This window comes from Sorex araneus, chromosome 3 (assembly GCF_027595985.1).
Source record: "Sorex araneus isolate mSorAra2 chromosome 3, mSorAra2.pri, whole genome shotgun sequence".
In the NCBI taxonomy this organism is placed as follows: Eukaryota; Metazoa; Chordata; class Mammalia; order Eulipotyphla; family Soricidae; genus Sorex; species Sorex araneus.
Window position 1 is genome coordinate 208842612 of NC_073304.1, and position 23992 is coordinate 208866603.

Here is a 23992-nt window from a genome sequence, read left to right on the forward strand (position 1 = left end):
AAGCCCAGGCCCCCCTGCAGGGATGTTTCAATCTTGATCAGTCCCCGCCTGGTCCTGACAGCAAAGGAAACATTCCCACGTGGTGAGGAGGAAAATCAGATAAGGCCTGGCACTTGGGAAGCCCTTTCTGGGAGTGATGGATGGATGGGCTGGGGGAAGGTAGAGTTCACTTTCAGTAACGTGTCCCAAGAGGGCTCTGCTTTCCATGAGAGTCATCCGTACAATTCCAATATATCTTCTATTTTTGAAACTGGTCCATTTTCTCTGAAGGAGCATTGAAAGTGCCAGCCTCCACTTGATTTTCAAACCCAAGTCAGGCCTCAGGCAAGCTCCCGGAGGGACAGAGTCTGCAGGGGACATGGAAAGACGTCCCTGTGACCACCTTTTTCCCCTAAATTGTTTTTGTTTTTGCTTTTTGCTTTTTTGGGCCACACCCAGCAATGCTCAGGAGTTACTCCTGGCTCTGCAACTCGGGAATTACTCCTGGTGGTGCTTGGGGGCTAGAGTGATAGCACAGCGGGTAGGGCGTTTGCCTTGCACGCGGCCGACCTGAATTCGATTCCCAGCATCCTATATGGTCCCCCAAGCACCGCCAGGAGTAACTCCTGAGTGCAGAGCCAGGAGTAACCCCTGTGCATTGCTGGGTGTGACCCAAAAAAGAAAAAAGAAGGAAAAAAAAACCTCCTGGTGGTGCTTGGGGGACCATATGGGATGCCCGGGATTGAACCTGGGTTGGCCGTGTGCAAGGCAAACGCCCTCCCTTCTGTACTAGCGCTCCAGCCCCTGGTTTGTTTTCGAAAGGCGGTTTTTATTTCACTGGAGGCATAGTGATCAGCTTGGGCCCCGAGCAAAGTGGGCTGGAGGTGGAGGTGGAGAAGGGAGGGCACTGCAAAATGGTAAAAAACGCAAGGAGGAAGAGAAGGAACAAAAATAGACTCGTCAGGGAAAACTGAATGGATGCGGTCCATTTGTTTATTTTAACAGCATTTGCCATTCTGGGAGGCTTGCTGAAGTTCCTTCCTTCCATGGCTGGCCTCGAACCAACACTGGAAAACTCTTAGATCTCTGGAAAACAAAGCTATTTTATCTGGGACGGTAAAATAGTTTTCCCCAGAGTTCCAGGACTTTGGGTTTTGATGTTATTACCTTGGCCTGAGTTCCTCTGTCCCCCAGCCCTTCCAGGACTGGGTACTGACATAGCAAGGGCCTCTGCAGAGCCTGGAAGGAGGCATCAGTCCCCGTGGCTGCCTTGAGCAGTGGCGCCCTGCTACCTGGACACTGTTAAGATGACCGGGATGGGGACGATGCAAACCGTTTTTAAAGGTCCTATCACTCGACACTCATCAGAGGGAAGCGACACTTCTCTAACTTACTCCCCAAATAGACACCGCCGTGGATGTTCTGCCAAGGAGTGATGCGAAAGTGTGTTCCAAAGTGAAATGTAAGCTTGGCCCGGTGCCCAGCCCTCTGCTGTATTCTGCACAGTGAGCTGCAGGCTGGCGTACCAAAGGAGCACATTTCTCTCCACGTGACTGAGAGAGCCAGGCAGCCCAAGCAGATTTCTTTGTGTTAATAGAATGAGATCTCTAGACTGTACACACTAGCATTTCCCTGAGAAAATGGGAGCCAGAGAGAGGGGCCCAAGGTAACCTAGGGTCCTGGGCATAAAGGGATCGCAGTTTCAGGCAAACCCAGCTGTATATGGGTCAGACACTCTAGAAAAGAGAAAGAGAGGAAAAGGAGAGAGGGTGAGGCAGAAAAGGGGAGAGAAGAAGAGAGAGGAGAGGCGATTGGAGGAGAGAGGAAGAAAGAGAAGAGATGGAAGAGATAGGGAGAGAGAGAGAAAGATGGGAGAGAGGAGGAGAGGGAGAAAAAAGAGAGGAAAGGGAGAAGGAGAAAAGTCAGAGGGGAAAACAGGTTAGATGGTGGGGTGAAGGGTACTGAGGATGGGCAAAGGAGCCCTGGAGCCCGACCCAACAGAACCTCCTACAAATGCTTGCTCCTTCTCGCTCAATCTGTCTCCAGATCTGGAGTAGGCCTGGGAGGGAAGGAAGCATCTCCCAATGCTGAGACCCCTGAGAAGTGCAGGAGTGTGACTCTCTGGTGAAACCAGGCATGCTGGGACCTGAAGGTGTGGGCTAGAAGGGGTGACTCTCATACCAGCTTCTAGTCCCGCACCCCTGAATTCCCCAGGTAGGCTCAGTCAACTGACACTATGCATGCAGGCCTGGACCCGAGGTGCCTGTTTTTGTGGGTCACTTCTCTCTCACTGCCACCATGGCTTGGCCTCCTTCAACCTTAGGCAGGATCCACTGCTCAGGACCTCACACCTGTCGGTTAACACTTTGGGGAGTAGCCTGGGTCGCGGAGAGTCACAAGCTGAATCAGAAAGGCAGCCTCCACACACGGATTAGATTTCAGTGGACCAGATTACGTCCGTCTCTGGGCCTTTTGGATTCACTGTGTCTGACGGCCCAACCGGAATGTCCCAATCTGAAGACCTGAGTTGAGGCTGAAAGGAAACCAGGGATGAAGGAAGAGATCAGGATGCTTGGCAGTTCCTGAATCTCTTAGGGACCAGGCGGGAGAATGCAGGGCAAGACAGGGCCAGCGGGCCCCTCTGCACGGAGGCAGTGGAAGATCGTGCTCGTGGGCTCCCTCCTGAGCAGTACCCAGCACACAGGATCTCTGACCCCCAGGTAGGCAATGACCCACTAATGATGGGGCAACGGGGTTGATGAGCACCTCCCCAGCCCAGGTAAACCTTTACCTTGGTTAATCTGCAAACCGGTTGATCAACCTCAGGGTAAATAAAAGTTAATTGTATGAAGAGCTCAAGTGCGTTCTTTGGAAAGAATAGGAAACTGCAATAACAGAGGAAGTCAAGGTGAACACTTTTGGAGACTCTCCAGAGGCAACAGTTAAGCTCCAGCCCACTCCCACCCCCACCACACAGTATACTCTGGACCCAAGACTTGTCATGCATAAACTGGGCTGCAGCGAGCACACAGGAAGTGCTCCATAAAGAACAGCTGCTGTCATGGCACCAGTATGGTTCACAGACTGCGGGTAAGGAGTCAGGGAGGTCTCCAGGAAAGGGGGTTGGGGGGGGCGTGGCGGGGAGCAAGGATAAGCACAATACCCACACACCATCTCACTCAAACATTCCTTGGTGGAACAAAAAAATCTGAAAAGCTCAACTGTCACTAGCAAAGCAGACCAACAGTACCTAAACAAAAGAACATTCCAAAGGAAAGCCTTCAGAACACCCACTGAGTGGACCACTGGGGTGAGCCGGGAACCGCTTTTCCCAGGGAGCCAGGAAATTCTCCGAGGCCTTAAAAAATAATAATAATTTTTAAAAGGTGGCAGAGCTCTGCTTTAAGGGTCAAGAGACTCAGAGTCTGGAGCACCACAGCACAGGCTCCTGGCCTTCCAAACACCCAGTGTCCGGGGAATGTGCAGCCCGGACCCGTAGCCCCATCCTCTAGGCCCCGTGGTCTGTGGCGGCCTCCACCAGAGCAGTGGACACACTGTGGAGTCTGCACTCCACAGTTGTAGCTACCAGGTCCTGATGGAATGGTCGGAATTCCTGCTTCTGTCCACTGTACGACTCCTGCCCTGTGGCCAGGGGGCAGGGTCCAAGGCCTTCCCTTTCTCCACTCTCTCGGCTAAGCGAACCAGAAGAAGCCTCCAGCAGAGAGCAAAGCAGTATGTGCCAGCGGCTTGGAAAGGCTTTTCCAGGACACCAGAAGCAGCACAGGCCTTGTGGACCTTCTGCCCAGAGGAGGGACAAGCATCAGAAACACTTCCCTATCTGCTTCAGCAGGACTGCAAATACCAGACACAGGCACAGACAGACAGACAGACACAGACACAGACACACAGACACAGACACACAGACACACACACACACACACACACACACACACACACACACACACACACCCCACCTCACCTATTCCATGGCAGACATCATTAATTCATCAGAGACCCCCTCCCACTCGGCCCACGCCCCATCGCAGTCTCTCAGGAGTCCATTCCAGACACCTCCTAATCCGTAAAGGCTGGCTGGGAAAGGGTCCTCCAGACATGGAAACATCCAGCAACCAGAACCATTACCCAGACCAGCACACTCACCCCTGCCCTTCTAGAAAAGCTGCCAGCGAAAGGGCAAGTTGGAGGCCTGGTGCAGGTGGCGGGGGTGGAGGGAGTGTTGCATATTCTCTTCTTGTCTTTTAGTTTACTCTCTCTCTTTAAAGACTTGTTCATTCTCATTTTATCTGAAGCACCATGAGTTACAGTCCTGTCAGGTTGCTAGCTCTGTTAGGGTTTCACGTGTACAATGTTTCAACACCACTCCTCTCTCCACCAGGGTCCGGGGCCTCTCTGACTAATAAACTACTGCTGAGAAATCCAAACCTTGGAGCCAGGACCACAACCAGTTAAGTTGTTCTCAGGGTTACTCCGGAACAGAGAACACCAGGGAGAAGCTGGTGGCTTCCGTTCCAAATGAAGGACTTTTTTTTTCTTTTTGGGTCACACCCGGTGATGCACAGAGGTTACTCCTGGCTCATGCACTCAGGATTCACTCCTGGCGGTGCTCAAGGGGCCATATGGGATGCTGGGAATCAAACCCGGGTCGGTCGCGTGCAAGGCAAGCACCCTACCTGTTGTGCTATCGCTACAGCCCCAGAAGGACTATTTTTAAGGAAGCAACTAACTTCAATGTTGTTATATATTTTTCTTTTCCAAGTTGTCATGTTGTCAGGTCTTTTGCTTTTCAGCTTTAGGTGGTTGTTGTTGTTGTTGTTTTTTAACTCCAGTGTGTGTGTGTGTGTGTGTGTGTGTGTGTTAAGGAGGACCAAACCCTAGGCTTCACACATCTAAGGCAGGAGTTCTACCACAGAGTTATATTCCCAGCAAACTCCATTATCTTTTAGGGGTGACAGTATCTCAATCTAGAGGCTGCAGCAATAGTACCGTGAATAGGGCACTTGCCTTGCATGTGGTCCACCTGGGTTCGATCACCAGCATCCTATATGGTCCTAATCCCTACCAGGAGTGACCCCTGAGTTCAGAGCCAGGAGTAAGTCCTGAGCACCACTGGGTGTGATCCAAAAACCGAAAGGAAAAAGAGAAAGAAAGAAGAGCTCAATCTGTCTTCTTGCTTCAGAGCAGTACCATTTGTCAAGATGCTTGGCTTTGTGTGTGGTGTGTGTGTGTGTGTGTGTGTGTGTGTGTGTGTGTGTGTGTGTGTGTGTGTGTGTGGTGGGGGGACACCTGGCAGTGCCCAGGGCTTATTCCTGGCTCTCTGCTCAGGGATTACTCCTGGCAGTGCTCAGGAACTATATACAGTGCTAGGAATCAAATCGGAGGTCAGCTGTGGATAAGGAAATTGCACTCTGCTACTCCACACCCTCTGATTCTTGCCTTGTTTCTTTCTGGGGTTTTGGCTACAAGCAAGGCTTACATTTTTTTTGCACCAGCATCTGAAAGTCAATCTTCCAGCTGGCAGGAGTCTGAGAACACAGAACAATGAACCTAAAACTAGATTCACATTTTACAGATAAGAAAACTGAGACCCTGAGAGATGCAGGATCTGTCCAGGGATGTGCAACCCAATCCTGGCCCCACAGGCACTAGAATCTAGACCAGCAGCCTTCAGGTCCACGCTGTCTGTAACTGGCCTACTTTCGAAACCGTGGCTCCCTGGTCCCACCCTTGCTACTGAGAATGCAAGAGAATAATAATGCTAACCCAAATTGTGGTGCCTCTTACTTTTAATTTACTTGGTGAATCTTCCATAATCGTTCATTCATACACATTTGGAAATTGAAAAGACGAAGACTCTTCCCATTTTATAGATGGAAAAAAACCCTAGAGTACAAGATAATTTGCTTAAGGTTATATCTTGAGTTAATTGCATTGCTGGGGCAATAAATTAGACCTATTATCACACTTCAAGAAGCATCATGACGCTTGCAAAGGCTCAGCCCAGCAACTCAGAAATCTGGGATTTCCAAATATATGAGCTAACAGTGGTTTTCTTAGGGCATGGGGAGCTTGGGAGCCATACCCCATGATGCTCGGGAACGGTGCTCCCAGTTCTGTGCTCTGGGGTTGCTCCAGTGGATAACGTAAACAGTAAGGGCGCATGCCTGGCACTGCGAGTCCCCGATGGCCCCAAGCACTGCTGGGCTCAGCCCTGTCGGGAAGGGCCCCCATAAAAACAGTCATAAACGATGCCAGATTCTATCTCAGAATTAAAACTTACTGAGAGACAACTCTGAGCAGGTAGCTGCTCAATTTAGCTCATGGCTGGAGTCCGCCTGAAGGCATTTAACCCCTTTACCTACACGCCGACTTGCCAGGGTTGGAACAGGGCTCAGAAGGAAAGTGACTGGCCCAAGGAATCAGCTTCCTGAAAGATGTCAGACTCTCACTTTGATTTAGTTTAGTGCTGAGAGGGCCCACCACTGATGCGCGGATGCTATCAGGACTGTGTTGCTCTGTGTATCCCTCTCAAAGCATGTTATTTCTGCCTTGAAAATGATTTCATCCTGATCTCCATGGTTTTTGGCCAGTGAGATATGCCCACATTTATTTTTAAGCCGCTGTAATCAGAATGGAAGGGCTGGTGAGGAAAAGAGAAAACATACTTTGGCAATGTATCCACAACATTCAATCCTCTGAGGAGCAGACTAAATTCCAGGGACCAAGAGATGTCTAATATGTGCTGATTTCCTTTTGCACCTTAGATTAAGTGCTTAGCACCATCCTGGCTTCAACATATCATGGGCATCGCTGGGCTTCATACGCATTTAGCTGATTTAAACTTAGGAGCATGTGCCTACTCTTTTCTGAAAACTCGGAGAGAGTTGACTGGATACGAAAATGTGCAGAAGGGAGCTCTAGCTAGAGGCATCCTGAGCAAGAGAACACTTTGTCTCATTTGACGCTGATGCCTGTGGTTATCCTTAAGACAGGACTCTTCCACCTTTTTATGCTGCGCCTTTAAAGCTTTTTCCTGACACGCCCTAGTGCACAGCACACAGTGCACTCTGCCAGGCCACTGTAAGCACTCCACAGCATCGCTAATCTCCACGGTTAATCCCAACTCAATGTTTAGGTTTCACCACTGTGTAGAAACGATTTTCACACATTTCTTCCACATAATGTACTTGTACTTTGGTTCCCCTTTTCCTCTCGATCCCAACCCACTTTTACAGAAGGGTCCATTTCCCTGATCTGGGGAGCTTCCAGTCATTTCTCCACCCCCTCTCAGAGGAGAGCATTGGAGAGACTTCTACACTAGGGGGAGCAGAAAGGCCATGGAGTTAGCCATCAGAACTTGGGAGACCCAGCATCCAGCTCAAGCCCATTCCCAACAACTAGGGGATTGGCCCCTTCTTTCATTTTAAGACCCAAATGTGTGGCTAGGAAGAAGGAAACGCAAGTCACAGTTTTTTCCAAGGTGTTGGAAACTCTCAAGGGCACTGTGTAACTTCCAATTCACCCTTCCCCAGCTCAAGTTTCTTCGTGCCCAGTAGAGAGAGGAAGGCAAATGAAGCTGCAAGCAACAGCCCTGGTATGGGAAGCTCAAATCCGGGGCAACTGTGCAAGAGATCAGACAGTTATACTCTACCAGGACCCCCAGAGCCCAAGGTGGGTCCATCTTACAGACATCAGCACACAAATGCTCTTCACCTGTTCTACCCTATCACAACCCTCTTCCCTACTGGGACTCCAAAGGTAGCGTGCAGGAGCCGGGGGGCAGAGCCCAGCAATCAGCAGTGCATGCCTTGCACACTCGCGTTCCAATCCCCCAGCACTGCCAGGATGACTCTGGTGCATACCACCCCCACTGGGCTTAAGCTTTAAACTGTCCAACCTGGTGAGCCGAGTACTGCCACAGTGACCCTCTGCCCCACCAGCTGATACATGGGGTGCAGATTCCAGGCCACCATGGGGGTAGTGCCATTGCATTTCTGCTTAAGTGTAAGATGACAAGAGGGGCTCCGAAGCAGAGAAGAATTCGAAATCAGAAAAAAAGAGAAGAAAAAAAAAAGAAAGAGTGATTCCAGCTACCATTTACATTCTGAGCAGTTTTCCAAGTATCCTATCTACAGCATCTCATTGACTCCTCCAGGAATTCTCCAGTGCAGGGATTACCATCCCCACAGAGGAGGCAAGCAAGGTAGATGGTGGCAAGACCACTAAAGGGGCAGAGCCCAGATCTAAGTCAGGGGGAGAGTTTCACCATCACATGATGTCATCTACCCCGCCACGAGAAAGGGAGGGATGAGAGGGTGTCAATCCAACAGATGATCATGTTGCTAAAATTTGGTGGGTGTTGGTTTTACTCTCCTCTTTGGTAATGGGAAAATGAACCAAAATGTTCTTCTGATTTCCTAGACCTGTATGAGAATTAAGTGTGAACACATTCAGATTTACTGTGTTGGAGCAGATGGGGAGGGGGAAGACGGAGATACAGTTTGGTGAGAACACCAATCCCAACACTCAAACAGCTGAGTCACTGAAACTCTCTTATTACTCAGTATCAATTCACATACACCCTCCTTCAAAGACTATTTTGTATTTAAGGAAAATGTGCTTCCTGAAGACAAAAATAGAAATTTTATCTTAGTCAATTCATGGTCAAATAAACATAAAATCTGAATCAAGGCACTGTGATTTCCAGGTGCACAGTAAAAAGAGAAATAGAAGAAAGTGAGGTCATTCTATGTTAAAATAACGTTGAACTACTGAAATAAACTCCACTGGATCATTGTGGGGGGAAAAAAAAAGGAAAGAAAGTGAAGGCACTGAAGTTGCTCCTTTACTTTGTTTTTGCAATACTGAAACATCCAGTTGTTTACCTTCAAATTTCTTTTTTGTTTTTTTTGGGTTTTGAGGGCTCCACCCAGAATTGCCCAGCTCATTGCTTGGGGGTTGATCCCAGCAGTAACATGCTTGGGGTCCCATGATGGGACCAGTGTTTAACTATGGTTTTCCTGCATGCAAATCATGTGCTCCAAACTTCTGAGCCATCTCCTGAGACCCTCATCTTTAAATGTCTAAGAAATCTAACAGTTAAATAGAAGTAATTTCTTATGTTTGATAAATTTTACTTGTTATGCAAAAATATGCTCTTTTTGACATGCTATTGCTATTTTAAATAACATTCAGAAGTCACCAGTCACTGGAAATAGATGCCACTTACCCGAGAAAGTGTATTACTAAAAGAAAGCAATCATGATGTAATAAAGTTTATTACATTCTTACAGTCACATCTGCAATTTTTTCACTTCCTAGTCTCAGAGGGTTCATCCATGCTTTATTTCTAGAGTTGGATCCTGTATTATCTATCCTTTCCTCTATAAATATTTCAGTGACCTTTGGTTCCTAAACACCTTTGATTTCTTAAAAATCTATATTATTTTAGGAGCAAGGCATGTGGCTTAGGGGTTGAATTCATGCACACCTTGCATGTGTGAAGTTCTGGGTTCCCTTTCTTGACCTTTCAAAAACTAAATAAAGAGAAAAACAATATTATTCTGACTGAATCTGAGATCTCCATCCCACTTTTCCAGTTTTTCAAGGTTCCATAATCTTCAGTAATGATACCTGATCCAAGCACAGTATAACGAAGCCGTTAAGAAGAATGGAGTCTTCTGCGCCATCCTTAGGGAAGATGGAATTGTTTGTCACTCTCCACAGAACAACCCTCCCTATCTGGGAGTCCTAAGGTCTCTCTTCTGGGTAATTTGATTACTGCATCTCTGGACAATCTTGTTCATCTGGTTTGCACCCCGGATTCCCATTGGTCAGGGCCTGGTGGCATCCTTCCTCAAACAAACCTTCCCTTTTCCCATTCAATTCAATTCCATTCAAGAGGCCATTATTGTGCGTGAATTGGCATCCTCGCTTAACTCTTTCCATTAGTGCAGCAGCACTTGGTGAGCGAGCCGAGACTTTTCTCTGCTCAGCTGTCCATGCCTGGGTTCCCCAATGAAGACATCTAAGCAAACTGCTACCCAGAGCTAATTAGAAATGAGAGCACGCCTCTTCCCCACTCAGGGAGACTCTGCCAAAGCACTTATTTCTGCTCATCCATTTATGCAATCCCACTTTCGAGGAGAACATTTTGTCACAGATGATTTAGTGTTGTAGCTCCCACGAGCGTCTTTCTGTAGCATGCACTCATTGTTTTTTAGGGACCGAGGGTCTCCCAGGCAAGATTGGAGAGGGAAGGAGGTTTAATTAGCCACCAACCATCTCACATTAGAGGACCCCAAATTCTCAAAGAATCCTTTCAAAAATCGTTAATGGAAAGGAAAAAAAAAACATAGGTTAAACTTCTAAAAACAAAACTTTGAGGAACTCTGTGACTGTCAAGTGGCACCATATTTTAGGAGAAAAAAAATAAGACTGGGTTCCCATTATGAACTATCTAGATAGATGGGTAGAGAGTTGAAATGGTAAGGATATTTGCTCGAATTAGAAAAGGAAGGAAAACAAATGCTTTAGGAATTTTCACATTCCATCATGGAGTATGTCTGTACCAGAAGCCAAGTTAGCAGAAACAAGTATACTGTATAGCTTTTCCCCAACAGACACTTCATTCTGCCAACACGCCTATAATTGTCTACGGTGCCTAACTGGTGGTGAAACTGCATACATTGACTGGTATTTTTTCCTTCAGAGAACTGGTTCGGGTTATGGCAACTCCTTCAGCTTTTCAGAATCTTGGCTTGCAGTCAGAGCGCCCTGTGGGGGTCCTGGAGCAAATCCCTTCATACTTGTGCCATTCAGCACCTTCCGGACGGACCCTATCTCCTCCCCAAAAGGTCCCTTTCCTCCTTCTGCATGTTAAGTTTAATGCACACATGCCCCCCCCACCCACCTCCAATAGGATGTGCAGTTAATTTCAGTTTCAGGGACAAAGGGAGCCACAAATACAAGGTCAAGACTCAAGAATGCAAAAATCCTAATAATGAACTCCTTTGTCTCTCAGGAGTAAAATTAATAAGCTGGCCAGAAACTTGGCTCAGTATTTTTAGGTTTGATATTACTGCTGCAGGTAATCCTTAAGACCACGTACTATTTGTATCACTGAGGCATTTAACACCTTTTTCTTTCTCTCTCACACACATGGCGAGGGGGAAACCACATTCAGAGAAATCAGTCAAATACGCTTGTTTGCAAACCTACAAGCTTTATAAAACAGAGGCATTTAAAGTGATGAATGTTAATAGGTTGGGTTTTATTAAAATCTATTTTTCTACTCCTCTGAGACCAGGCCTGCTTTGGACTATAAAAAAAAAATTCTAAACCGGTCAAATCCTTCAAACCGTTTCCTTGCCAAAGAGTATTTTCCCCAATCACCAAAATTATGGGCTTTACAAGTGAAACCTAAACCCTGTGTTTTTGAATTACTTTCTCTAGATCATTAGAACATTGTGTTTTGAAAAGCTGTTTGATGTTCAAGGGAGCGTATTTATTTTCAAAATAAAAATAATAAGGAAGTCCCGGTTTGCCAGCGGAAACTATTGTGAAGTATCTAAAAATGTTTCAAATCCAACCTTGAACCCAAGTGGAAATGTCCACATGACACTTCCCGGCTCAGAAACCTTCAATGGTTCTCTACTACTTGCTGGATCAAGTTCAAGTCCTGCAGCCTGGTGCTCACGAAGCTGCCAGCCTGGCTGGCGGCCACCTCTCCACACTCATCTCCCCGACTCCTTCACAGGAATCTTCTACAGCGGCCAAACTAGATCCATACCTAGTTCCCGCCACATCCCATGGGCATTCCCGTCTCTGGAAAACACCCAGACGACACCAAGGCCTCCTCTCCCTTACAGAAGACCCGATTCTTCCTCAAAGCCTTGCCCCAGGGGCTCTTGCCCTGGGCCCCGGCTGCTTCCTGTGAGATCTGACAGCTTTTATTGTCTGCTTTGTTCCTTTATTTATTTTAAAATTCACTCCCTTTTTTGATGACTCTCTTCCCCCTCCGACCCCCTTCTCTTTTCCACAGTTATCAGACACTTCTTTAGACCCCACTTGGCACCAGGGGCCCTACCAGTCAGCCCATCACTCATCCTTTTATTTAAAAGCTCTATCTTCCCTACCATGCAGTTCCTTGAGACCTGGAACTAAACAGTGGCCTGGCCATTTTCCTGGGGGCTGCAACCCAAAGCAAAACCAGATGTCATTTCTGGGGACTGTCCATATTGCTCCTCCTTCCTTCCACTTCCTCTCTTGCTTCCTCATGCTTCCATCCTTTACCAGAGAAGCAGCAGCAGGACTGACTAGTGCGATAGCCCCCTTCTGCGCCAGGCATCAGGCTGGATCTTTAATTCTCTATCCTTTGTTTTTTGTTGTTTGTTTTGGGGTCACACCCTGTGACCCTGTGACTCAGGACTTACTCCTGGCTCAGTGTTTAGGGATCACTCTTGGTGAGGCTCCCGGGAACATATGATTCAACCGGGATAGGCCGCTGCAACACAGGTGCCCTACCTGCTACACTCCCGCCCTCCTTCATGCTTTTGAATGTTAGGAATCTGGGGTAAATCCAACGGAGCTGTTCCTTCGCAGACAAGAACACAAAGCAACACAAGAAAGACCAAGAGACCAGTTGGGTCAAGAAGGAATAATGACTCTGGCATGGTTCAAATCCTGGCTAAAGGGAGCGGAAGGATTAGACTTAGTTCCTTCTCTGTCAACAGCCTAACAACCATGATGCTTTTCTTACCCCTGAGGTCATTTTATCACCTTCAAGCAAAATCAGGAATGGCATCGTTAAAGACGTAATAGAACATCAACTGATTGATTTATTAGCAAAGATGCCAAGGAGAGAATCTAATCAGGAATCTTTTTTAACTGCATTTTTTAAAGTGGTGTGTGTGTGCATGCGTTCGTGTGTGTGTGTGTGTGTGTGTGTGTGTGTGTGTGTGTGTCTGTCTGTCTGTCTGTCTGTCTTTTATCTAATGGGCAAGGAAGAATAAGTAAAGGTGGCAGTAGCTAACCAAGCCTTCCTAAACCTCAGAGGCTTAAGAGGAGTAAGAAAGAGCAGGCAGAAAAGAAGCAGAGGAGAAAAATCAAAATCCCTGACTCGAGGTTGAATTGGCAGAAAAAAGGATGAGGATGGAGTCCCGAGAAATGCTGCACTGAGTCCTCCTGGGAAATGAGGTCAGATGGCTGTGGGGACACTCCCACTGGGTGTCTGCTATGTGCCAGGGGCTGTGCCCCCTGCTCCCCACACATCAGCTCAGCCTACCTTCCGCGGTCCCGGGAGGCAGGCCCCTCTAAGTCCTATGTTCCAGACAAGAAACGGGGAATTCGGATCATTTACATCATGACCAGGGCTGGAGCTGGTCACCTAAAAATGAAGTGCTGTTTAACACCTGGAGCTCGAGACAAATATACAAAGTAGCACTCTAGGCTGGGGTTTTCCATTTGATTTCTGTCAGAAGAGCAAAGAGCGGTGCCTTCAGATTTCCACCGATCTGGGAGCAAATCACAGATGGAGGTGACCTTCCCGGGCCCTGCGGATCGGGTCCCTCTCTGGGCTTGTACTTTGAACACTACCAACGGCCTAGCAAGAACCGTGTCTCGGATGCAGGATGCTCCAGGGGACCCTGTGAACCGTGAGCCGGCAAACACCTGGGTCTCTGGGAAAAGTCAAGTCTCTTCTAAAACAACTGCCTACTGGCGTCAGCTCAAGACGGACCGCTGCTGGGAGAGCACCCAGGGTAATAAATGAGAACTCTCAGGACCTATATTCTCCACCATTCTCCTTACGAAATCAAACGCAGGCACCGTACCGCCCCTCCTATTTTCTTCCCCAATGTTCAAGAAATCTTATTACCCTCCTACCTTCCCTCTTCCCTCCCTCTCCACTGCTGAAACGCAAGAAATGATTCCTGGGTAAAAGTGATTAGTGGCGGCTGGAAGAGAGCTTTCGGAGCAACCTAATAAATCATCCTCCAGCTTTCATCCTCCAGCTTTCGACATCGGGATGTTAGCAAGGCGCCGTCCCTTCCCCTCCCCCGGCTTCTGCCTTCTCCTCTACCTAATTCCATCTGTACACGGATATTTTTCTAGTCTGGTAGGCACAGTACTGAACTGGAAAGGTTCTGCCAAGACCCTTGGCAGGAGCTGGCCTGCAGGAATCCTGCCCACCGCAGCGATGCAGAGAAGATGGGGCCTCTGGGCAAAGAGACCGGCGAGGGGGCCAGACTTTGGGGTTCGGCGAGAATGCTGGGAGCTGAGTGGGTTTCCCTGGCACACGAACTGCCCCACAGAGCTCAACTTGCTCCTGCCAGGGTCCGGATGACAACTGCTCGCTGGCACTCGCCCTTGCTCTCCTGGGAAGGGGAGTGGGAACAAGGCGGTGGAGACAAGCCAGCACCCCCAGCTCCCACCCCAAGTTGGGCAGGCTGCACCGGGCACCGCCACGTGCCTGAAGCGCACGGTCACGCCACTGGCCGCCAGTCAGGGTTGCCCAGGGCTCCCATGAAGAGCGGGTGGGGGCTGGGCTGGGCATCCAGCGCCGTTCCCCCACCGGCAGGAGGAAGGGGTGCTGCAGCCCGCATAACTTAAGTCAGGACGGGACCTGCCCTAACCCAGAATGGAGAAAATCAAGCGGGCTCCACTGGATCAGGCCGGGGTGTGCTGACGATGAGGGGGCACATCCTATTTTGGCCGAAGGGAAGGGATTGGATGGGAAAAAAAAAATCCCTACCTGCAGAGTGGGGGGTGCGGATGGAGATCCAGTCTATGCTCGCTTCTGGTCCCGGTGGCAACTTTTTGGTTGGGTCACACCTGGCAGTGTGCTCAGGGCTTACACCTAGCTCAACCCAAGGGATCACTCCTGGTGGGCTCAGGGGACCACATGCAACACCAGGGACTGAACCAAATTAGGCCGGATGGAAGGCAAGGGCGTCACTTCCGGTGCTACCTCCCCAGCCCTGCCACTGACATCTTAGCAACAGTTTCACGCACAGCACGCTCAGGGGCCAGATCCTAGCCACACTTTGCCAGATGTTCTCTTATTTAACCCTGCTAGCCCTCCCCACCCCACCGTTTGTTTTTTGTTGTTGTTTTTGTTTTGTTTTGTTTTTCTTTGCTTTTTGGGTCACACCCGGCAATGCACAGGGGTTACTCCTGGCTCTGCACTCAGGAATTACTCCTGGCGGTGCTCAGGGGACCATATGGGATGCTGGGAATCGAACCCGGGTCGGCCACGTGCAAGGCAAATGCCCTACCCGCTGTGCTATTGCTCCAGCCCACCCACCCTGCCGTTTTAGGTATGAATAAACTGCAATGTCATTAACGCAAAGTTGCACAGTAACTCAATGTCTACAGGTCCAGAGCTGATGCTCTAAACCACCCATGTGCCCTATTTCCATCTCCTATACCCACCTGAAAATAAATCCGCCAGGAAGCACGGGAAGCTAACGCCTGTCCTAGGAAAGGCAGCCACAGAACCAAGCCAAGAGAACAGGAAGAAGATGTGGCAGAGAAGGAGTGAAGATAAACTCTTTGTTGTTGTTTGGGGCACACCCTGCGGTGCTCAGGGCTTACTCCTGCTCTGCTCCCCAGTCACTCCCCGCAGTGCTACACAAGGCACAGGGGACTGGGAGGCAATGTACTATTTCTTCTTGCCAGAGAAGATAAAAGTCTTACCAGAAACCAAAGCAAGCTTACCTGCCCCCAGAAGCCAGCTGACCATCTCACCTTCCTGACAGACTCAGCACTAATGAATGGAAAGCACTTCCCAAGGGATCTGAGGCCAGCACTGGCTGGTCAGAGTTCCAGCCTCCATCACGGTACTTGAGGAACCCAGGGGCCCTTCAGGGAGAGAGAAAAACTCCAGCTTCGCCTCAGAATGCTGGGAAAAGCTGGACCACCCTCCCCACCGGGCCTCTGGCATCCCAGACTCCCTCCTGTTCTGAGCTGCTCTTCCTTATCACTCGGCCAGCCTTTTCTCACCCACCCAAACCTGAACCCCGCCCCTCCCCCAGGAAGGTGGGCAGACACAGAACATGAACACCGTCTCGAAACATACAGGGCTCACCCCACCTCCCCGCTCTGCTCGTGCCACCCACGGATACACTCCCGTTCCCACACACCTGCCCTTGGCTTCTGTAGCCAGTCTCCATGATAACCCTGGTCTCCCTGCTCAGAACCCTAAGGAGAGACTTCTGGACTCTCAGAGAGTGGCAGGACACCCCCAAGCAATTCGAAGAAAAAAATTAAAAAAAAAAAACAACAGCACCGAAGGAAAAGATTTCAAATCTAGTTGTACAAGCCTGAGATTTAAAAATAACTCTGCCTTTGTCTGCCATAGATGACTTTCCCTACAGGGATTTCTGTCCTTAAAGCCACCGCTCAAGTTCTCAAGGCAAACAGATTCCTATTTTTCCAGAAGCTGGAGCATACCTCGAGGAGGGCCGTCCTGGACATCACTGCAGGTCGCATCAGACATGCAAACACAGAAGTGGCGGGTGATTCCTGCCCTTGCTGCTGGCCTGGGAAGGTCCAGAATGCTGCCCCTCCGGTGACCAGGAAGCCTGTGGCAGGAGGCCACAGCTGCCGGGAACCATGGTTCTTCCTTCATTAAAACGCCAGCTTCAGAAGCTCAGTGGTCACCTCCTAGTCACGGGAGGTTTCAGTGGGCACCTGAATTATTTCCTTAAAGAAAAATTGTGCTTCTCAGATATCTGATTCAGTCTTTGATCAGGCAGCTAGGAGAACGGGCCTAGGTACAGACAACAGGAAACGGGGTTGCAGGAAATGCGAACTGAACAAATCGCGCAGGCTGTTCCCCTCGTCATCCCCAAATAAGCTTGGGGTAGATCTGGAAATGCATCACTGGACAGCTATATCCTCGTTTCCTTTTAACCAGGCAGGTCGCATGAATGACATCATGCGACATGATTCAAAAAATGCATGCTTGCGCCAATAGCAGAAAGCAAATGCTCAATAAAATTGCTATGCAATCATCTCTAATTTAGCCTGATGTCTCAGTCTTATCACAAACAAACAAACAAAACCCAAGAGTCTACCTGTACTCCTGTACTCTTATTAACAATTATAGTTTTCTGGGCTACCTGACATCTCCTGACCTTCTCTAACGTTTTACCATCCAACACTGCAGGAGGCTAAAAGCACTCATGTGTGAGAGAGGACCTGAATTCAATTGAAAGCTTAGATTAGCCATTCTCAGTGAGGGTGATTTTTGCTCCCAGGGGACAGCTAGCATTGACTGGAGATGTTTGCACTTGTCACAGTTGAGACTGGCAGTGGGGGGGAGGGAGGAGGTGTGTTTGGAACCCAGGGGTCAGAGGCCATGCTGGTAAACCAAGAACCTGGCAGCCCTCGTCACAAAAACTTACTTAACAACAGGACCACGGCAGAAGTTGAGGCATCTTTATCTAGAATGGAACAATACTGTTCCTAGAAGGCACAAGACTACATCTCTACATCTGGGCTCCTTCCTTCTGAGGACTCATCTTCCTCAGGATTTCTTAGGTGTCTCTATTCCGATCACCATTTGCAATGACAAGAAATCATCGAGAACTTTCTCCCTTTTCAGGGTCGCTGGGGGTAGATTATCCATCCAGGCCTTGTCCCCCTAGAATTTTATTTGCATGATAATCGCCACAGAGATCAACACTGTATGCGCATAGTGTTGTTATTTCATCTGAGTTTAGTGTTGTTCTGTTAAGACTATCACTATCTTTTCCATTTGAAAGGGAAAATTATTCGGTGGTGTTACCATGATCAAGAAAGACCCTGGGGGCCGGAGCGATAGCACAGCGGGTAGGGTGTTTGCCTTGCACCCGGCCGACCTGGGTTCGATCCCCGGCATCCCATATGGTCCCCCAAGCACCGCCAGGAGTAATTCCTGAGTGCAAAGCCAGGAATAACCCCTGAGCATCGCTGGGTGTGACCCCCCCAAAAAAAAGCAAAAAAAAAAAAAGAAAGACCCTGAATTTATTTCTAGATCTCTGCGCCCCCTTAGATCCTCATTTTCCACTCAGCCTAACAGAAATCTCCACTGAAATACAGGAGCCCTGTTTTATGGATCACAATTCGCATAGGTGCACCCCCAGGGTCTGAGAATCATACACTCCAGGCATTCTGACAAAGGGCTTTTAAAGGGAGCCTCAAATTTCAAAGCGCAAAAATTCGATTCCCATTGAAACCAAGGATACCTCACATTTGCATGCCTCATGTCAGGGAGGGGGAATAAATCAGTCTCTGTAACATGACACAGGTCCTGTACTTGGCAGGGGACTGAAATACAGGTGTCAGCTGAGTGCAAAGGTTTGGGTAGAACACTCCAAGCCATTAACTACTGGCCTCTCCAGAAAGAGGCAAAGATTGTGTCTACTAGCTTCAAGAAGGTATTCCAGGAGATGAGATAGGGGTTGAAATAATTCATAAAAAGTGGACACAGAGTGATCAAGGATTGCAACTGCTCTCATTAACAGGACACCTAGTGCTAATATTTCAACACTTTGTATACAGGGTCGCTAATTTTCACAATAACACAGGGAAATGTGGCTGAGACGTCCTGGCCCTGTCTTAAGTCACTCAGGTGGTCTTCCTCTGCAGAGCCCAAGGAGTGAGGGTACCCCTGTCCTTCTGGGCTAGGTCCCATCCTCCCCTCCCTGGACTGGTCTCCTTCTTGCTGCCTTCTTTCTCTCTGTCTCTGTCTCTGTCTCTCTCTCTCTTTTTCTCTCTCTCTCACACACACACACACACACTCTCTCTCTCTCTCTTTCTCTCTCTCTCATTTTTAGTGGTACTTTGTTCCTGCGAAGAAATTGCAGACAATGGCATATCCACCAAGAATAACAAGCGGTCCAGTTCACAGGAGCTTTACTCCCAAGTTTTCAGCCTCCAGAGGGTGGTCAGGGGTAAAGACTGAATTCCATTGCAGCCAGCAACCTTAAACTCTAATTCCAAGTGGGTTCCAAAGAAGGGGTCCACCCAGCTTGGGAGGTGCCAACCCCCTCTGCCTGCTTCGAGGCGCGGGTATTCTCCCTCCTCTGCGCCATTTCCTTCCTGCTCAGTCTCCCTCACTCCCTTGCCACCACAATTCTCCGTGTGTCGAGGACACAGAGTTCAGGAATGATCTCTAGCACAAGTCTCCCATTGTCCTGCCTTCTGTCCTCCCCCGTGGCTCAGGGCGTCAGCTCAGCCACCTTCACAACAATTTATCTGGCTGGATCTTTGTTCCTGGTCGCCTGGGCACATGAAATGGTCTTTCTTCCTGTTCGTTTGGTACTGCGGGGTGCGAGCGGCAGGAAGCCCGAGCCGCCCCACCTGCATCTGAGCACTTAGCAGTGGGGTTCTGAAGCTCTGGTCATTTCAGGTGATGCTTCTGTGTAAAATCTCAACACAATGTACATCCAACCTTATGGCCTCGCGGGCTTTGAGAAAAGTGGATTCAATGTGACGGATAAGAAGGAAAAAAAGAATAAATCTCTGGGAACCATTTGGTGTATGGAAAAAGGGACAAGAGAGAGAGAGAGAGAGAGCAGCCGCATAAGGCAAAAGACAGGCTTGAAATGGGAACTGTCTTTAGATGCCATCGCTCAATCCATCGCAACACAGGGTGAGGGAGAAAAAGAGACCCCTGCCCGTGCCCCAAACTCACTTGCTTCCCTCCCATCAGGTCAGAGAAAGAATGTAGGTGCACCCCTGACAGACAGGGCTCGCCCCAACCCACACCCCGTTACTTGGAGGATGAAGAAAAGTGGTAGGAGATGAGATGGGTGCTTCCATTATCCAGACGATTCACTGGGAAGTGTGTGTGTATGGAGGGGCGGGGTGGTGGGTGGTGTGGGGGGGGCGGGAATGAACAGCAGTCCTGCATCAGTATCTGCCCCCTCCTCCCACTGCATCCCCAGGGAGCTGCTTTAGAATGCACATTCCCAGGCTCTCACCGCAGAGCTGCAGCCATCAGAATTTCTAGGTGCAGGGCCCCAGAATCAGAGCCAGCCATCTTTCCAGGCACTGGGGAAGTTCCCAAGCGGGGCCCACCACCAGGCGGCGGGTGGCTGAAATGCCAAGATCTTCTCGCCTGCAGCGGGATGCTGACACCCCCCCCTCTCACAGCCCGTTGCCCTCCGCCCATCAGAAGGGAGAGGCCTAGAGAGAGCTTACCTGGTCGGATGGGACTCTGCATACAGTTCGACGACTGGATGCCAGGATGCAGGGGTACAGAGGCCCGGCTGCTGAGGTCCATGACAGAGGGGGCCGCCGAGGGGGCCGGCGGCAGCGCTGGAGGGTGCGGGCTGTGCTCGTGCTGAGACGGGCTGGGGGGGATGCCATTTTCTGACAAAAACTCCTCCAAGTCCATGTATTCCAACTGGAAAGTATCTCCATCATAGGGCAGGGTTTTGTCCCATAGGGTGGGTCCCAAGAAGGCCGACTGGGGGACCGTCGGGCTATTGCTCTCATCATCCAGCTTCTTTTCTTTGTCTTTGTCTTTACTAAACGCTGCAGGAAGAGGGAAGAGTTGGACTTTAAAGCAAAGAAAGGGTGTCACTCGGGGCATGCTTGTTTGTGGTCCTTGTTATTTGATCACCCCTCAAGCCTCGGCTACAGAACTATTTCTCAGACACGCCAGAGATCTTCGCAGGCTGCTGGCTTCTGCGGGTCTGGAGTTAAGAGTTCAGGCAGGACACGGATCTCTGTTTTTCAACATCTGCCTATTTACTTTGGAAAGAAAGCATTAGTCTTTGGGACAAGGCAGACTGATTGAGGGTATAAACAAGAGACCCCCCAGTTTCCACACCTGCACTGAGGAGACGATTGAAACCTCCAGTGGATAAATGACACCTGCCCGAATATCTAACATGTCACATGGGGGGGTGGGAGGGGGTGATTCTTAAACCAAGAGTTAAAATCCAGGCATGATTTATCTCCCAGGAAACTCACTATAGGAGCAATCTGAAGGCACTGAGATTTCGGCTCTGCTCTAACTGGGTGAAACCAGGGACTCTCCACCCTCTGCTATCAGGTCTGAGCCTTTACTGGTTGACTGGTTCTTCCACATACTGTGTCCAAAAAACTCACAATGAACCTGCAAAGGGCCCATGAGCCCCATTTGCAGGAAAGAAGCAGAGTCTCTCAGACTTAAAGGAACTGGACTGCTTTTTAGCCAAACGGAAGAAAACGGACAGCTTTCCTGAGCCCATAAGTGTTTGCTTCTAACCCGGGGGGGGGGGGGGGGGGGCGGGTATATTGCATTTTACAAAAGGAATTTAAAACAAAACAAAAACCTAAGTGCTGTCTCCCTTCTTCTTTCCCAAACACACAAGGAGCAGCAAGACTCCCCCAAACGGCACAGCTGCAACCTGTGCACAGCCCAGCTCCTAAAAATGTGGCAATGCCACGAGGAGGGAGCAGGCAGAGACTTTACCTGGAGGAGGACTCACCCATTTGATCTCGGGGAGGCGGGTTGGTTGCTTTATTTATTTTACTTTTGGAGGCCACACCCTCGGGGGATGGGGGGGGGGGTGAGGGACCATTTGGTGCCTGGATCCAACTGACCTTCTGCATGCAAAGCAGCCTCTTAAGCAACCTCAAGCTGCATCCCCCCCCAACCCCCACCCCATTCCGTCTTTAACCAGCACTCAAGATTTTGCCAAATCTAGTACTCAGGCGCGGGTGGAATCTGGGATTAGGGAATTTGGCTTCTGAGTTTCTTTCCTCAGAGAAACACAGCCGCCACCGCCACCCAATTTTTTTTTTTTCCTCCAATCTCTCCAGTCTCATCTCTTGCTGATCTGACTTCAAACACCCACAGATGCAAAAGGCTGCAGGCAGCACCTTCCTGCCAAGTGCTACTCCTCGGAGAGGAGTCAAGGCGGGTAGCCTGGCTCTGCAGGCTGCGAGCCAGCACCTGGACTCTGGCAGCTCAACAGGTTGTGCTCGGCTAGCAGGGAAGAAACCAGTTAACTCCCAAGCTGCGCGCTGCCGGATGAGCTCGCAAGACTTTACACTCGGGATCGCGCGGCGAGCTCCCAGGCATGAAGTCTCCGCAGCCACCACTGACAACACCCCCCCCCCAACACCCCACCCCCGCCTCCACCTGCCCTGGAGTCACCAGGTGCCTCTGGCGCCTCGCGGGGGGGTGCCACGTCCCCTCCTCTCCACCGACGGCCAAGGTTGCCCGGGTGGTGGGGGGGAAGGAAGGCATGGGGGGGACTTACCGAGAAAGGGCTCTAGCCAGGAGAGGCTCCTGCGCAGTTCCACGTGAGCCCGCTCCGCGCTCCCCTCCCACCCGGAAAAGTGCACGGGGAAAGTGTCAGCGCCGGAGGCGTGCGCGGCTCCCCGCCGAGACCACTCCCCCCGCCGCGCGCCCAGCACCCACCCGCCGCGCTCCGCACCGCCCGGCCCCGCGCACGCCTCCCAGGTCCCGAGCCCCGCACAAACAACCGCACGGCGGCCCGGGGAGTCAGCCTGCGGGGGGCTGCACCCGACACCCCGCACAGCCGCGCCTCGCCCCCGCCGCTTTCTCCTCTCCCGCCGGTGCACCTCCAGCTGCGGACAGCCCTGACCTGTCAACTTGTCCCTCCTGCCGCCCCGCAGAAGCGGGGACACTCACCACCAACCACTAGCACCACCAGCACCAGGAGGCTGGGTCCCCGCGCCTTCTTCAACGTCGCTCCTTGAGACCTCCCCCCTCCTGCACCTCCCCTGTTCAGGAGAGTGATGGATGCGCGGGAATGGATGCTTCAAGCGGGGGGTGGGGGGGTGTTACCGGCCCAAAGAGGGGGACCCCCCCCTCCGCGCCCGGGACTGTCCGGTCCCTTCCCAGAGTGGGGCAGCCGCGGCAGCGCTCACCGTCTTCGTGATGAAGGGGGAGCTTCAGCGGGTTCTCCAGCAGGGACCTGAGCACGCCGTAGGGAGGCGGGATAAAGGTGGGGTTCAAGGGGAGCGGTCGGGACATTTTCTCCGTCGCGATGCACTCAATGTATATATATATTTTTTTTGAAAAAAAAAAATAAAAGCAAAATAACGCCTCAAAAGATTGCTGAGCTTTTTCCCCCCCCCGTCCTTTGCCAAAAGTACACTCGCTTCCAAGGAGGTGGAGACAGGGAAGGCAAAAAAAAAAATTAATTTTTTAAACTTATCTCTTTATAAATATATCTTCATACAAAAATAAAATTATAAAACTTTCGGGTTCCCAGCGCAGACAGTCTCCAGAGAGCGCGCCAAGTGACCGCGGAGTCCTCGCGACGTGCAGGATGCTCTCACCTGCTTCCAGCCCCCTCGTCTTGCAAAATGTTCAAAATTGCAACAAAAAAAAAAAAAAGAAAGAAAAGAAAAGAAAAAAAAAGAGAGAAAGAAAAAAAAAATACGCACAGGGCTGCAGAAGGGCGGAAGGCAGCGCGCGCCCCGGCCCCCAGGCGCAACCAGCCGAGGCCGCGCGCCGTCCCGCCCCACCCCCCGCCCCGCGCCTGCAGCCGCTGCTCCCCCGCGCTCGGCGGCCCCGCAGCGCCCGGCTCAGCGCATCCGGCCGCACATGTGCCGCGGCCCTGACAAGAGTGACGTCAGGGCCCGCACCGCGCGCCCATAGGCGTGCGGGGGCGGGGCTCCATGCGGCCCCGCCCCCGCCCCGCCCGCCCCGCCCCGCCCCGCCCGCCCGCAAGCCGGTGTTTAACGTTGTCGCGCGCGCGGATTTTCTAGGACCGTGCGGGCGCTCAAAGAGATTGTCTAGGGCCAGGTGCCAGACCTCGCAGGTCCTGACCTGGGCTGAGAACCTGGTTTGTTTCTCCAGGGTGGAAAGAAGAGTGACACTGTCATGTCAGTCAGTCGTTTCAAACCTGGGGAGTTAAAGCACCCCCCCCCCCATATCCAGGCCGCACCCTAGATCAGTGACATAGGACCTTGGGGCTGACCCTCTTTGGCATGCTGGTCCCCAAGCGCCGCCAAGTTTTGAGAATGATTGCTTTAGAGA

At 50.6% G+C, this 23992-nt stretch overlaps 1 protein-coding gene across 2 annotated transcripts in view; it reads right to left on the reverse strand.

The window, feature by feature from the left end:
• Positions 1-23527, reverse strand: part of HLF (HLF transcription factor, PAR bZIP family member) — a 66373-nt gene extending 42846 nt beyond the window's left edge. Inside the window, exons 1-2 of one of the 2 annotated variants that reach the window (XM_055131827.1) lie at positions 22876-23527; positions 20188-20523 (exon numbers count right to left, since the gene is read on the reverse strand). In XM_055131827.1, coding sequence (XP_054987802.1) covers positions 20188-20523; positions 22876-22981 — 442 coding nt within the window. In that variant the 5' untranslated portion in view covers positions 22982-23527. The remainder of the gene's footprint in view (positions 1-20187; positions 20524-22875) is intronic. The other variant, XM_055131828.1, reaches the window with a different exon arrangement.
• Between the last annotated feature and the right edge of the window lie 465 nt (positions 23528-23992).